General features: G+C 28.1%; 1 protein-coding gene across 1 annotated transcript in view; it reads right to left on the reverse strand.

Annotated features, from left to right (window-relative positions):
- Nucleotides 1-312: 312 nt before the first annotated feature.
- LOC107456145 (FMRFamide receptor-like) overlaps nucleotides 313-14625 on the reverse strand; it is a 56626-nt gene continuing 42313 nt past the window's right edge. Inside the window, exon 2 of the mRNA XM_071186724.1 lies at nucleotides 313-7561. Within this exon, the coding sequence (XP_071042825.1) occupies nucleotides 6069-7196 (1128 nt within the window). The 5' untranslated portion in view covers nucleotides 7197-7561 and the 3' untranslated portion in view covers nucleotides 313-6068. The remainder of the gene's footprint in view (nucleotides 7562-14625) is intronic.

The raw sequence follows: 14625 nt of genomic DNA on the forward strand, positions 1-14625 counted from the left end.
ATTAGTTATGTTAACATTTAAAAGAAGGCAAAAGCAGTGGTTCATTAATTCCCCTAAAAATTTCTCTTGCCTGGCTCTTCGATCAAGCTCTTTAATTGTATCAGTACATGCTTTTCAGTTATGAGTATGATTTCATAGTGTTTCTTAGTACTGATTTGTTGATTTTTTACTTATTTTTTATTCACCCCGTGCGAAGAACGGGTATTCAGCTAGTTAACATGCAAATTTAAGTGAATGTTTTAATTTTTGTCAATATTGAATGATAATATTCAGATATTAAGGAAAACAACCTTTTTCAAAAATAAACAAAAATATGACAACCAACATTTATTAATCACAAGCTCATAGTTTTGTGCATACAACAATACATTGAGTGCATGAAATATTGAATTTAAACAGCTGGATACAATAAGAAAAATTCTAAATCAAAAAGCAAAATTATTAAATAAGAAACACTTTTTAATAAATATAATAATTAAAAAATTATGATTTAATATAACAAATTCATGACAGAAAATAAAATTGAATATAAACATTTCATGTTTTTTTAATTAAGCTAATTATGCCATTTAATATTTTTCTATGTATGTAAATTAGTTATGTTTTCAACAGTTTATTTGCAAGCATTTAAAAAATGAACTGAAATCGTTACGTTTTGTCAATATGTAAGACTTATTAGAGATTTTTGATATTAACATTTTCAAACTTTTGACAGCACACTTATGTCATAGCACCTCATTGTTCACTCAAGATCTCTCTTTTAAACAATGCAAGTTACAATATAAGATTTCTCTTTGATACAATTCAAATAACAATGTAAGGTCCTCAAGGAATGTAAAGATCTTAGATCGAATTTGATTATTTCTAGGAAAATGTAATTCGAATAAAACAAAGGAGACTTCAGTTTTATAAAAGTGCTATATTTGAAAAGAATTTTTACCTTTCAGTAATATTTTCGAGATATTTTATTTCAATTTCTCTTTATTTAGTCTATCTCAACAGATTTACTCCTTTTTCAGTAAATAGTCATGGTTTATTTTAAATTTCACAGAATATGAAAAGTCATTCTTAACAAATTTTATTTTTATTAAAATGTGAGAAGCTGCAACAATTAACTGTATATGAACACGCCTATCTCTATTTTTGACATGAAGGTTAAAAAATGAATACAACTTATTAATCAGTAATTAGTGTTGTTTTATTGGATACGATACTATTTTTAAATTATAAAATTAGCTACAAGGATAATTTTTTTTGATTAAAATACCGTACTGTATGGTAATGATATTTCTAGTAAAAAAAACATAAATCTGGATAACAATGCTTTATTATACAGACAAGCTGCTTAAAAGCTATTAAAACCATTCATTTGGTAATTTACCCATAACATTTTAATGATAATGGTTTACCGGAAATTCTGCTTTTTAAGATCATAGTTCATATTCCCTCACGTTTAATAAAAAGTATAAAACCGAAAAGCAAATTTAACCGAATAAAAGGCTTAATGCTATGTTCCAAGATCATGATAAAATTAATAAATTTTGCCATTTTTACCAAATTTTATCACCTATTATTAAACCATTTTTTGTTGTTAATTTTACGAAAATCACTACTAAAGAACTTCGGTAAAATATAGTGAGCTTTCTAGCCTTAAAGCCAGAAATACGGTATTCTGGTGCTTTTGCCCATACTTTCGTTTCTTTTTTTTGCATTAGTTTAATATTGTTTAACTATAAACTATTCAGTACTTTTTTATATTAACAGTTGATTAAAAATATAATTTGTTTTAATAAAATAAATAAACTGAATCTAAATTTATGAAGTCGAGTATATTTTTGATCAATTAAAACTAGAATTTCTTTTAGAAGATGGTATAAAGAGAATGCGAAATTAAATATATAGGCTATATTAAATATGATAATTATATTCGATGACAATTAAAGATGCCTAGATAAAAATAAAAGCAATAATGGAAATAACAACGTAATCTTTTATCTAAAGTAAGAGTGCCAGATGCAACAAAATAATTAATTTTCTTATGTTTTACGATGAATTATTAATTAAAAAACAATGAAATATAAATATTAGTAATTCGATATTATTTTTCAACTTCATTAATTCTTAATGATATTTAGTACAAAACTAACCTATTCTATAAACTCTGGCACAGATGGCATAAAAATGTTCTCGTTTTTAATGAATAGAATATTTGCACAGACCTGGTTTAGAGCTTATCTAAACTAATGAGATAAGTCCCACCATCCCACAATTTCATGACTAATTTGCTTTTTAAATAAGATGCTGAACCACCTTATTAAGAAAGCTTTTAAGAAATGTAAAATATAAGGAAACAAAGTGAAATTTAAAAGTAATTGTAAATATTAAAAATTATTTAATTTTTTAAATTTAGCAAATTTACATTCATTGAAACATACGCAAACATAACATAGATATTATTTAAAATCAGGAAACTTTTATGTAATTTTTATTATTAAAACAAAAACTGTTATTGGAATTATTTATTTTCCAAAAATTCTGTTTTGAATTAGAGTAAATATTAGTCGCAGCCATAAATATTAAACTTTTCTTTTTTAAATGTTTTTTTTTGCGTCTGTAGTCATCATATCAGATATCAGCATGGTATCAATGATATCTGATATGATGAGGAATTTACAGAGAAAACTACTCTGTGGAGAAAAGTATGGGCGAAACTCCCAGGATATGATAAAATTTATCGTGAAAAGAGCTTTATTGCAACTGCAAAAATTTCGGCAACTTTTTATGACGCTCTTTGGTAATCATTATGGTAATATTATCAATAAAATCTGGTTTTATAATACTTTATAAAGTGTGGTAAAATCTGATAATTTTATCCTGATACCTGAGAGTAGAGGTTTCCAAATATTGTTCTGGGGAACTCTAGGGTTCCATGATAGAGTTGAAAGGATTTGGAGAGTTAAGACTTGTTTTAACCAGCAATAGTTTTTGAAACGTTCAATCATATTTTGATCCGATCAGTAATGCATTAATAAATTTAATATTATCGTTGCTTCATAAAATTATTAAAAGTAAAATGCTAATAACAGAAAAATAGCTATTTTTTAAAACAAAGCATTTTCTGACAACAATGTATTAAATAAAGTATAAAAATCTCATGCATTTATAAAAAAATTGTAACAGTAATTTCTTTTTGCTATTTTCAAATCAAAGTGAACAACTAAAGTCGTTACTAAAGAAATTACCTTCCTTATTTACTATTTTAAACGTTTATCAAGATTCTTTATAATTCGCAAAGAAAACCTTGTTTCGGCTTATTTAATTCGCTTTCAGTTTATAAAACAAAATCAGAACTGGATAAAATATAGTTCCAGAACTTCAAATTAAACTGTCTCACATGAAACGTGTAGATTCTTAAGTTGTACATGTAGATTAATAATGATAAATCTCTTAAAGACATAAGTAGTTTCAAAATAAAAAAGTATTTGTTTGGTAAATACGTTCACAATGGCCGCTATATTACTTTTTTTGAACTCAGGGACTTACCAAAAGAAGGTTTATCATTTAGGATTCCATAACCGAGGAGCCGCATAGCACAAAAATCATTTATTTTGTTAAATTTACTTTTCAGTTTTGTATTTTTTACTAAATGTCTGGAAATCGGAACTATAATTTAGAAAACTGAAACTTCCGGTAAACTGTTACCACATGAATGGAAAAATTATCAAATGCATGGCTTAAATACCAAATGTTATGATTTTATTAACTAGAATTATGTTTCTTATTATACCAGAATTATCATTACCTTTCAGTACAATTAGTTATTGCAGACTTGTTTGCTCCAAGCATAATTAAGTGTAAATAACTTTTGAAAAATAATAAAAAGGATTTTGTTTTATTATTCATAAGCTCAGTAACACTTAGGCAAGTAAAATGACTGTTCACATAACGATATTAACAATACTCACACTCACTGACACTGAGAATACACACTAATTCAGAATAAATAATGTCAAGATGATACCATTGAAATGTTTAATTCACACGAATGAATGTGCAAGATAAATACAATTTATTCTCTACATTAGTCAATATTGTGCATATTGCATGCATAAATCAATAGACAAAGAAATTATTACTCAAAACATGGTTTAACAAATCATCGTATAGAAGTATGTTGATTAACGTATAGAATTAACGGTAAGATATTTAAGTAATAATTACCAAAGCTTTTATAGAATTCAAATGCATTATAAATAGCACCAGAGAGTAAACCAGAAAATCAAAAAAGGAAGTAGTTTTTTGTTTAATTTCAGGTGCTCAGTTTATGGTTCTGGATCCAAGGACACGGTCTTTTTTTGTTGTCTAAAATAGAAAATTAATTGGAAAGACCTACATAACTAGTGTAAGAAAAGTGATGGTTGCTTCTCATAGAGATATACACCGTAGAGCCATTACATTATGACCACCTTCCATCTATAACAATGTGGTCGCCCAGATTTTCATGGTTTCTCGCTCAGGAACAATGTTTTCATGGGGCACATTAGGACCCATAATCCTCATAGAACAATCCCTGACGTCTGTAAGCTACTTGAACATAGTTGCAGACCAAGTTCCCCCATTCATGGCAACAGTTTTTTCTTGCGGGGGATGGTGTTTACCAACAGGATAATGCATCATGTTATAAGGGCCGAATTGTCGAGGAACATTCCAGTGACTTTGAAGCGATGTCCTAGCCCCCAAATCCACCTGACCTTAATCCAATAGAGCATTTGTGGTCATACTTGGAAAACGAAATTAGTGCTGCCACGCTACCCTCTCGCAATGTGAGGGAATTGCAGGACCAGTTGGTGAGCGCTTGGAACCAGATACCCCAGACTACCTATCAGCACCTTGAGGAATCAATGCCACGGTCGGTGCTAGCAGTTTTGAGGGCTAAAGGTGGTCCTACATGTTATTAGCAGGGTGGTCATAATGTAATGGCTCTTCGGTGTATAACTGACTAATAACTGTTTATAACTGATATTAACATTGAAATTAAAATGTGGATGTACAAATATAAGGTGTCAAAAGATATCAATTGTATCAAGATATAGCAATTTTTAAAAATTTTTTTTTGCGATGAAAGCATGGTCGAAACGAATGCAATTCAAAAACCTATTGAAAAATTAAAGATCTAAGGATTATATATTAGTAAAAATGCAAGCATGTATATTGTATGTAGTAACAACATAAGCAATGTATACAGTAAAAATGAAAATAATGTGTACAGTATAAATGCAATTAATTTAGTGCGATTAAAGTCATTCTCCAAGTCAATTTATTTGAAAAACTAAGTCAATGCAAATGTCTAAAGATTTCTAACTTAAAAGCATTTAACATTTAGTTTGTAAACATAGTATATTATTTTCTGTATTATTTTTATTAACTTAGAAAACAAATTTATCTTCTCTTCAATTTAACAAACAATCAAGATAATGTCAATATTCTAGAAAAAAAAATTCTTTTCCTGACACTCTTTTTAAAAACTTTTACCGGCCTATAACAAACCCTAATGTTTTAAGATTAAAATTAACATTTATTTTTATGCTATATTTAAAATGGGAACAAGAATTAAAATTAATGACTCCATTATAGTTGTGTAGAATGCGTAATTTTGTATCTTGTGTTTGTTTATTGTGAATTTAAATGAAAATAACGGAACAAAAACAATAAAAATATTATCTTTTGGTTTGAAACATTTAAAAAATTTGAATTTTTTTAAAATCTTGATGAAAAAGGTTTATTTTAGTACATAAATTCTGAAAGTTCAATTTTTCGTTGTATGATTTTCATGGTAATAGCGTTTCAACTGAAATAATGCATTTAATTTTATATTCGTTGGCATGAATGAGTAAAAAAGAGGTAAATAATTACGCATTTAAAGTTTTTGAGTCAAGCAAGAAAGTCTTATGAATTATACAGTCATATCACGTGTTACAAAACGCAACATTTGAACAATACACCAAATACATCAATGAAACAATTGAAATGTAAACAAATACACAATACATAGATGAAGATATGTAATTTTACATGTGGCAATGTCCGTTTCCATTTACCGAATAATTAAGAGACAAAGAAGATGATTTGATGGTTCGGAATCGTATCCAAGTACTTCCTTGAAAGCTGTCATTTAAACTAGCTCGCTGAATTGGATATTTACAAAACAACACCAAAAATGTTCTTTTGAATTTCCGACCAAATATACAATAAATAACGAAATTCACAGATGAATTTACCGTAACCAACAGGTTAGAGACTCTAACCAGTGGAGGTAAAAATATATCGAAGTATTCGATAATGTTAATTACAAGTGCAAGTATGTTACAAGTTAAAAACACAACTACAACACAAAGAAGCATCATGGCAAGACTAAACTCGCCTTCTTGTTTGCGACTGAGAGTTTGCCTCTCCCTATTAGCTCGTCTTACTGTGTGCCAAATATATATGTTAAAAACAGTTAAAATCAAGAATGGTATGAAGTACATAACCAAGAGATACAACCATATGTGATAGACTTCGTAGTACAACTTGTTCACTCTCAACTGAGAAGCTACTATCTTGTAGACAGTGTGATTCAATTCAGGTGCAAAGAACTCAGAATGTTCAACTTCCCAGAAGCGTGGTATGTTGTACACGATGGCCATGATAGTGATAAAGAGGTTGAAGAATCTAGCTCTTCTGTAGGTACACAAGGACTTTGCCTTCAAGGGGTGACATACAGCAATGTACCGCTCGACTGTCACAGCGACTGTTGTCCAGACGGATCCTGTTTGGGCAATCAAGCCAACAGGATAAGCGATTGGAATTATGAAAGGTGACACATACAAGGCGTAAGAGCTTAGTAGCTGAAGTCTGCACCCAAGTTTGTTCAAACCCAGCATAAGTACAGCACAGAGCAGAACTATGGTGTCAAAGATGGCTAAACCTTGTAAGCCACAATTGATTGACGACCGCATTTGTGGTCGAGATAAGATTACCAATGACACTATATTGGCTATTACTCCAAGCATTCCTATGGTAGTTACCATAATACCTTCGGTTATAAATTCGAAAGTTGATACTTCCGGTATAAGTTCGAACGGATGAAATGGTTCTGTGAAATTGAAGATGGTGTGTAAGATGGCGACATTTGAGCCCCAGTTTGAAGAGTTCATAATTAATCTTTAAATATCTATCACATTTTATTTCATAAAATCTTTTCCTGTTACCAAACACAAAAATGCATTCTAAATTCTGAATACACATTAAATATAGTTTACAAATAGTTGTTTAAACAGCGGGAAATGAGTATTTACAGACATGCCTTATACATAACAAGATGTACAATATGTGAATTTTTATGCAGAATCATTATTTTCGTAAGGATCAGGAACCAGAATAAATAGAATTTGATTTGTTCAGTGTGAATCACATGAATGAGTCTTGTCTTTAATTTAATCGATCCTTTTCGTTCCTCGAATATCTTTTTGCCGTAATACTTTCACTGTAGTTCTTCTTAAATTTTCGTCTTGTCAATACCCTAAAATAGCAAAAAAAAGTAAGTCATATTAGTTAAACCTTTTAGCATTACATTTTAAAGCACGTTTAAATATAAAGGGTTTTTAATTTTATATTTTATAGCCGTCGTTAAGCAGCCGCCCAATTTTATAGGTTTACGACTACTAATGTTCAACTCCGTAGCTTTGCAATTTTGAGACCAATCCAGAAGACAAGGGAACTCCTGGATCAAGTATTGGGAAAAATTTGCCTTCGTGCAGGACTTTTTGATGGAGCTAACCCACATTTGCGTTACACGAGAAAGGAAGACCACGAGAACCTCCCACAGTTAGCATGATGGCAAGAGGACTCTAACCCATGATCCGTCTACCAATGAAAATATTTCACGTCAGCACTGTGGTCGGTGCAAGCTGGATACGGATTCGTATCGACCAGCCATAGAAGTGATTCGAACTCGGGTGACCTCATTGGAAGGCGAACGCTCTATCCATGAGCTATCACGGCTCAAATATAAATATATAGGGTTTATGCAAATAAATGACAGGAATTCACATTTTTTTCAAAATTATTTCAAATACTACAATAAACGAAATTAATTTCTCACGGGAAGTTCTTTTTTCTAGCTTTGAATTTTTGCTGAATGACTCTTAAGTAAGACAAATATCTTATCTGTAATCAAGTTCACTCCACACTTTTTGTCTTTTCAAAATGTCAGTATTACTTAATGCTGCACGAGCGTGTTATTTAACCTTTGGGAGTGTCTTAGGAATCGGTGTATTTTATGATGAGTGTCTTTTGCTTAATAATTTAAGAGGAATTCACATAGTGTGAGGGCTGGATATTTTAGCGATCATGTGATTAAGAATAAGTCACAGTAACCGGCATGTCAAAGACTTTGTTTCTGAAACACTGATGCCAAGCTACCGAACAAAACATTTGCTGTACAGGATCAGGAACTACACAGTTTGTTGAACGCTTATTGCAACTTATTGTAGAGTTGTCGTGTTACAAAGGGGTCAGACATCGTGCATTTGCATCTGAAAAAAAAAGGATATGTAGTAAAAGCTAGATATAAGACATATGTAGTAAAAGCTAGATATAAGAAGTACGGCATGTTACGAGAACTGCGATGTTATTTCAAGTTTCTAAGTCACTGTCAAAATGCTTATATTAAAGATACAAACTTTTATGTTTATAAGGTGTTAAAAATTACTAGATCTCCGCTATTTTCTTTTCATAAAAAAACATTTTTATCCGTTAAATTTAAGAATATTTAACAAAAATGAATTAATAGGACGATATTATTAGTTATTTCTGAAATTAATACAGAAAAGGGAAAAACAGAAATGATTTTACTTTATTTTATGCCTACAATATTGTGAAAAATACAATATAAGCATTTATAGAACAAACGGATGGGCGATCATTAGCCAAGTTATCTTCTCTTTCCAAACGAAAACTTTTGTAATCTTTGGAAACCTATTGTAAGGAATGCGCATTTGGATGGAATACGCTATTCAAAAGAATACGCCTTTGACCACATATCTCTCATACCATTTCCATTCTTAACTACTTGCTAGCTTACAACTGAAATCAACATTCAGTGTAATCAATAGCGGCAAAAACTATTGTACTTTATTTTGTTTTTTATTGCTTTTATTCTATCCTTTTTTAGAATAAATAACTCGTTTATCATAAAAAGTTAGTTAGAACGATAAATGTTTTTGCTATTGTAATTTACGGACTTATAACGAATTTTTACTGTGTTTTTTTAATTGTGTGCATCACTCCTTATATTATGTGCAATATCTTCGAAAATATAAAGAAAATAAAAAATGATCTGCAAATTTTATTGACCCGGTATTATAACTTCGGTGCATTTTTAACTCATGACGGCCAACATGAAATATAAATAAATATTATATTTTTAATAAATTTTGTAAGTACATATATAAAAACAACTCAGAAGCTCTGAAAATACTTTAATGACAGAAAGGTAGAGAAATTCAAATGCTTATGCTGCAAGTTTTGTGTCAACGAGAACTGAAAATTTATTTACATTATGTAACTTACTTAAAGTGCTATGTAAATATTTATTTTTGTTTTTACAAACTGTATTCCTTGTTATGCTAATGCACAATTCCATATTACTAGAATTATATAATTTGCTTTAAACCGATTTTTTTCCGGATTATGAGCGAATTTTGAAAGATAAAAGTGACGATGGAAGAATTTAATTTATAATTTAATTTTAATTAATTCATAAGAATAGATATTTATTTATTATCAATTTTTTAAGCGGTTAAATTGAATTAAATTTATTATAATATGGAAAAAATGAAAAACGTTTCGAAAATAAATGCTACATTTTATTACAGGTTCCATACATGAAATCATTTTATGTAATTACGGGGAACGAAATTAAATCCTACTTATTAAAACGTATATGTTCGAAATTTTTGTACAATGTAATTATTATTTAATACTTTTTGAGTCAGAAACAAAATACTTTTAAGAGTTTCATATTTCAAGTTTCTTAATAAATCCGTATCCACTTATTTAAAAAAAAATTTTTTTTGATTTTTTTTCTTGCAATAGGTTTGAATTTATTAAACTAAACAACGTAAAATTTTCATGCCTAAAATATTGAAATCTATAAGAAGTAATTGTTAAAATAAGTTGTAAGAGTTTAATTATATTTAAATGTTATTTTAAGGTAAACTAATTAACAAATGATTAGATTAAAGTGCGAATAGTTAATTAAAGTAATAGTTAAGTAAAAAGTGCTATTTCCGAATATTACCGAGTAAAACGTAAAAAAACTTACAAGTACGAAGTAGAAGATTATTATTTTTCAAATTACTTACACTCTTAAGATTTAATTTTGTAAAAAAAAGAAAATATTTTTTTGCAAAATAATTAATTAAATACTAATACTGTTGTGAAATTAAAAAGAAAACCAAATAAATTCACTTGACGTTCCCCTAGAACTTTCCTTAAAATGTATTATCTAAAGAAATGGACAAAAAAGAGAAGAATAAAAATAACAACAGCAAAATACTGAATGCATAATGACCTAGCATTGTAGCCAAGCAATAATAAAAATAATGTGTTATAGATTCAGTAATCAAACTTAAATAGTTGAAAGTAAAATTTATGAAAATAAACTGTTGGAATATGCCGACTGAACTGTGTAGTGGTGAGAGAACTGGCCTTTTATCAGAAAGGTTCTGGGTTCTAATCCCGGGCAAGCCATGGATGTTCTTTCAGTCTCTTTGTACTATCCGTCTTTACTGTGCGAGCAACGTTGGTCCAAAAAAAGGGAAAGAAAAATATTCTGCATTTTAAAAGATATGAAGAACCACTGGGAGTGTGGATATTTTTTCTACTTTTTTCCCCACTTGTTTCATAATTAAAGGAGGAAAGAATGAGAAATTCTCAATTGCATAGTAAAAACATAAAATATTTGCTCCGAAGGATTTTTTCTTTAAAACGAATATGTTTCACATATTTATTTGAATATTCTTCATATAATAATCTATCAAGATTCTAGAAAGAAAAGTTCCTGGGGAATACAATGTGAAGCCAAAGAACGTCAAGTAATAAATATATTTAAATGTTTCTGGAATAAACTAGTACAATCAAACTATTACTATTTTTTATAGTATCAGTCATATTTATTTCTAACTTTCATTTAATGTTACGAAAGCATGGCATTTTCTTTTTGAACTAATTTCTTAAAAAAATTATTTATTTTTTAATGTCTCGAGGAGTTTTGTAAATATTTATTTCCTGCAGGAATAGCTCTAATGAGTACATTTCTGCTGGTAAAATAAGAATTTTAAATTCAGCAATCATATGAAAAAAGATAATGCATTTCATTAAATTGTAAAGTTTTTCTTACATTTTTCAGTACATTCTTGTGCGATAAGAAATTTACAAAGATTTTACGAATCATTTAATTTATAATAAATAGGATAGAGTTTAAGGCATTTGCTATTCATATAGATAAATAGATTCTCAAATGCTTAGAAAATTATTTTGAAGAAACTAATTAATTTGCTTTAAGAAAATTCAATGTTATCATCCCTCTTTATTAAACTAAGTTTTTTTTTTAATATTTTGCAAAATTTAAATAATTTTAAGTAAGCCAATGATTAACCAATGATAAACCAATGAAACAGTATATTTCTGATGTTATTAATGCAAGGAGAAAATAAAATTATCAAGTTTCTGGGTTTATGGGAACACCAAAAAGCCTAGTAATTTTTACCAAAGCTCTGTTAATGTTTTTCTTAAAATTAACAATAAAATATGGTTCAATAATATGTGATAAAATTTCTTAATTTTATTAACATACCTTAGAGCATGACATAAAAAACCATTTATTCTGTTAAAATTAATTTACTGTTCTGAATTTCTTACTAAATGCGTGGAAATAAGATCTGTAATTTTGAAAATCAAAATTTTCAGTAACTCGTTGCCATATGAATGAAAAAAACTACTAAATGAATGACTTAAAATTCGTATATTTCGATTTTATTAAGCAGAATTATGTTTTTATTTTATTTAAATCAGGATTATCATTAGCTTATTGCACGGTAATTTTTCCATTTTATTTTCTTCGTGCATGAATAGAAAAATATCTCTTCGTATTTTCCAAGCAATGCTGCTTTCAGAAAAGTATCAATCACAGTAAATGATTAAAAATTTCTAATATTTTCATTCAGTCAATTTATTCTTTCTGTGATAACTGATTTCATTATAAATATGCTAAATAAATTATTGATTATTTTCTTAAAATATGATTTTTGTTTCTTTTTTTAATATTCTTTTTTCCGGAAAACCAACTGTAGAATTTTTCAAAAACAATTACTTCCATTTTTTTCAGTTTTTTTTCTTTTGAAGTTGCTGTTTAATTATAACAACCTGAAGCATTTTTGTTTTTGTGGTGAAATGAACTGAAAAATTAGCTAAATTACAGCAAAGATCAAAGAATATAATTTGTATTCAATTTTGACATCAACAAAAAGAAGGTTTAAGTTAAAAAAATAATATAAAGAAGAGCAGAAAATTTCAAATATATCGTTCTTTAATGGACATCTCTGCGCTATTTAAAAAAAAAATTATAATTAAATAAAAAAAAACTCAAAATTTACAAGAAATATTTGACCTTTTCAACTATCCAGCTGCATTTGTGAGGATTATAAAGATAAATGACAATTTCCAAACTAATTATTCATTTTTTTCATACTTATTACTGTACAATTTTCTTTACATACGTAATCTCACTTTTTAAAGTGTTATAATTTCTTCATAACAAAACAAACTTATCTCAAATATAAATAACATTTTAGCACCGGTGATGACAAGTATTATTTTTTTAGTATAAAAAGAAATATCTCAGCAGTATACTAAATTACAGAAAGTTCAATGAGGCGTATGTTTTCGTAAAAGCTTAAAAAGAAGTTCTTGGAACACTATTGTGGAGTTTAGACAAAAATAATAAAATGTTTTCAAATTCAAACAAATGATTATTTTTTTAATGGAATTATGTGCAAGTTATGGTTGTAAGTAGTATAATTAATGCGAACAATTTTGTTAGTTTAAAAAGCATAGTGTACGTTTTTTATTTACTTGAGCTTATCATGACAACGCTTAATCTATATTAGTTGATTACAAAATCCTGTTTAAACATAAAAATTACTGTCCTTTCTGTTACTTCCAGCTTATTATAAGCCTCACATCTATTAGTTTGGATGATTAATCTTATAATTTTTTTTATTCTTAGATACGTAAATTTTTTTTTCTTATTGCCTTCAAATTTTCAATTTTCAGCTTATTTAGACTAGTGTGTACAAAAGTGATTTATTTGTTGAATTTACCATGCAATTTTACATTATTATATTTTATTTGTTATTATATGTTTAACATTTAAATAAGTTATTTTTTTTATTTAACAATTATTTTATTATATCCCTTACTAATATTATAATTTAGAATTATGCATTTTGATTAGATATTTGATTTTTCAAAAATTTATTTAACATATTGAAATGGAATTGCTTAAAGGAGTAACTGAATCAAGATAACCTTTTTTTCATATTTTAATCTGGCCCATATCTTTTACTTGTTTACTTTCAACTTTTCAAACGGACTACTTCTAAAAAATTAACATCAATCGTTGCAATCAAAGCATTCCCATTTTGGCATTTAATTGTTTTTAAAATTTAAAGTTTTATGGAATCATAGACAAAACACACACTGGCATTTAGCATCATTATAAAAAACCAATTTTCACAGTTGATGGCAAGGTTGATAGAAACTAAAAACTCGTATTTTTTATTTAAAATAAATATTAGCATTAAAGCTGTTTATTCGATTAAATTTATTTTCAGATAAGTATTTTTTTACTTTTTGTTAAATATGTGGTAATAAGAAATATAACTTCAAAAAGAATTTGCGGGAATCTACAACCCCAAAAACCGAAAAAATTATCAAGTGAATAGTTTAAATACCGCATGTTTTGATTTTATTAACTAAAATTATTATTTTTTTCTCTCCAGAATGCCATTTTTATGCAGCTCGATAATTTTAACCAGAATTTTTCCTACGTGTATTATGATAACATACATACTGGAGCGCGTAAGGGATGTAAATATCTGGGTCTTTTCATTTTATAACTTTGCCAAATTTCGATATTTTCTAACAATTTACTTTTAAAATATCTTTCTTCATCTCTTAAGTTATAATATAAATTGTTACTTTTTTTATAAAAACTTTCAACTCTAATCTATACATCTATACATAATAATAAACGCGGCTGTGTGTGTGTGTCTGTAATCACAATATATCGCCCCAGAAGCCTCGCCCGGGCACGAAACTCGGCCCATAATTGTGTTTTGACATAATGAAGAAGTAATTTTTTTCTTTTTCAAAAATTTTGATTAGTTATTTAGTTATCAGTCATTTTGTAAGTCTATGCTTTTCGTCTGCTTTTTCGTCTTCAAAGAGCCATATTCAAAAAACTATTAAAAAATGCATATACTTTTCCCCACTCTTATAAATGTATGCTAATGCGAACCT

Source organism: Parasteatoda tepidariorum, chromosome 10 (assembly GCF_043381705.1).
Source record: "Parasteatoda tepidariorum isolate YZ-2023 chromosome 10, CAS_Ptep_4.0, whole genome shotgun sequence".
Classification (NCBI taxonomy): Eukaryota; Metazoa; Arthropoda; class Arachnida; order Araneae; family Theridiidae; genus Parasteatoda; species Parasteatoda tepidariorum.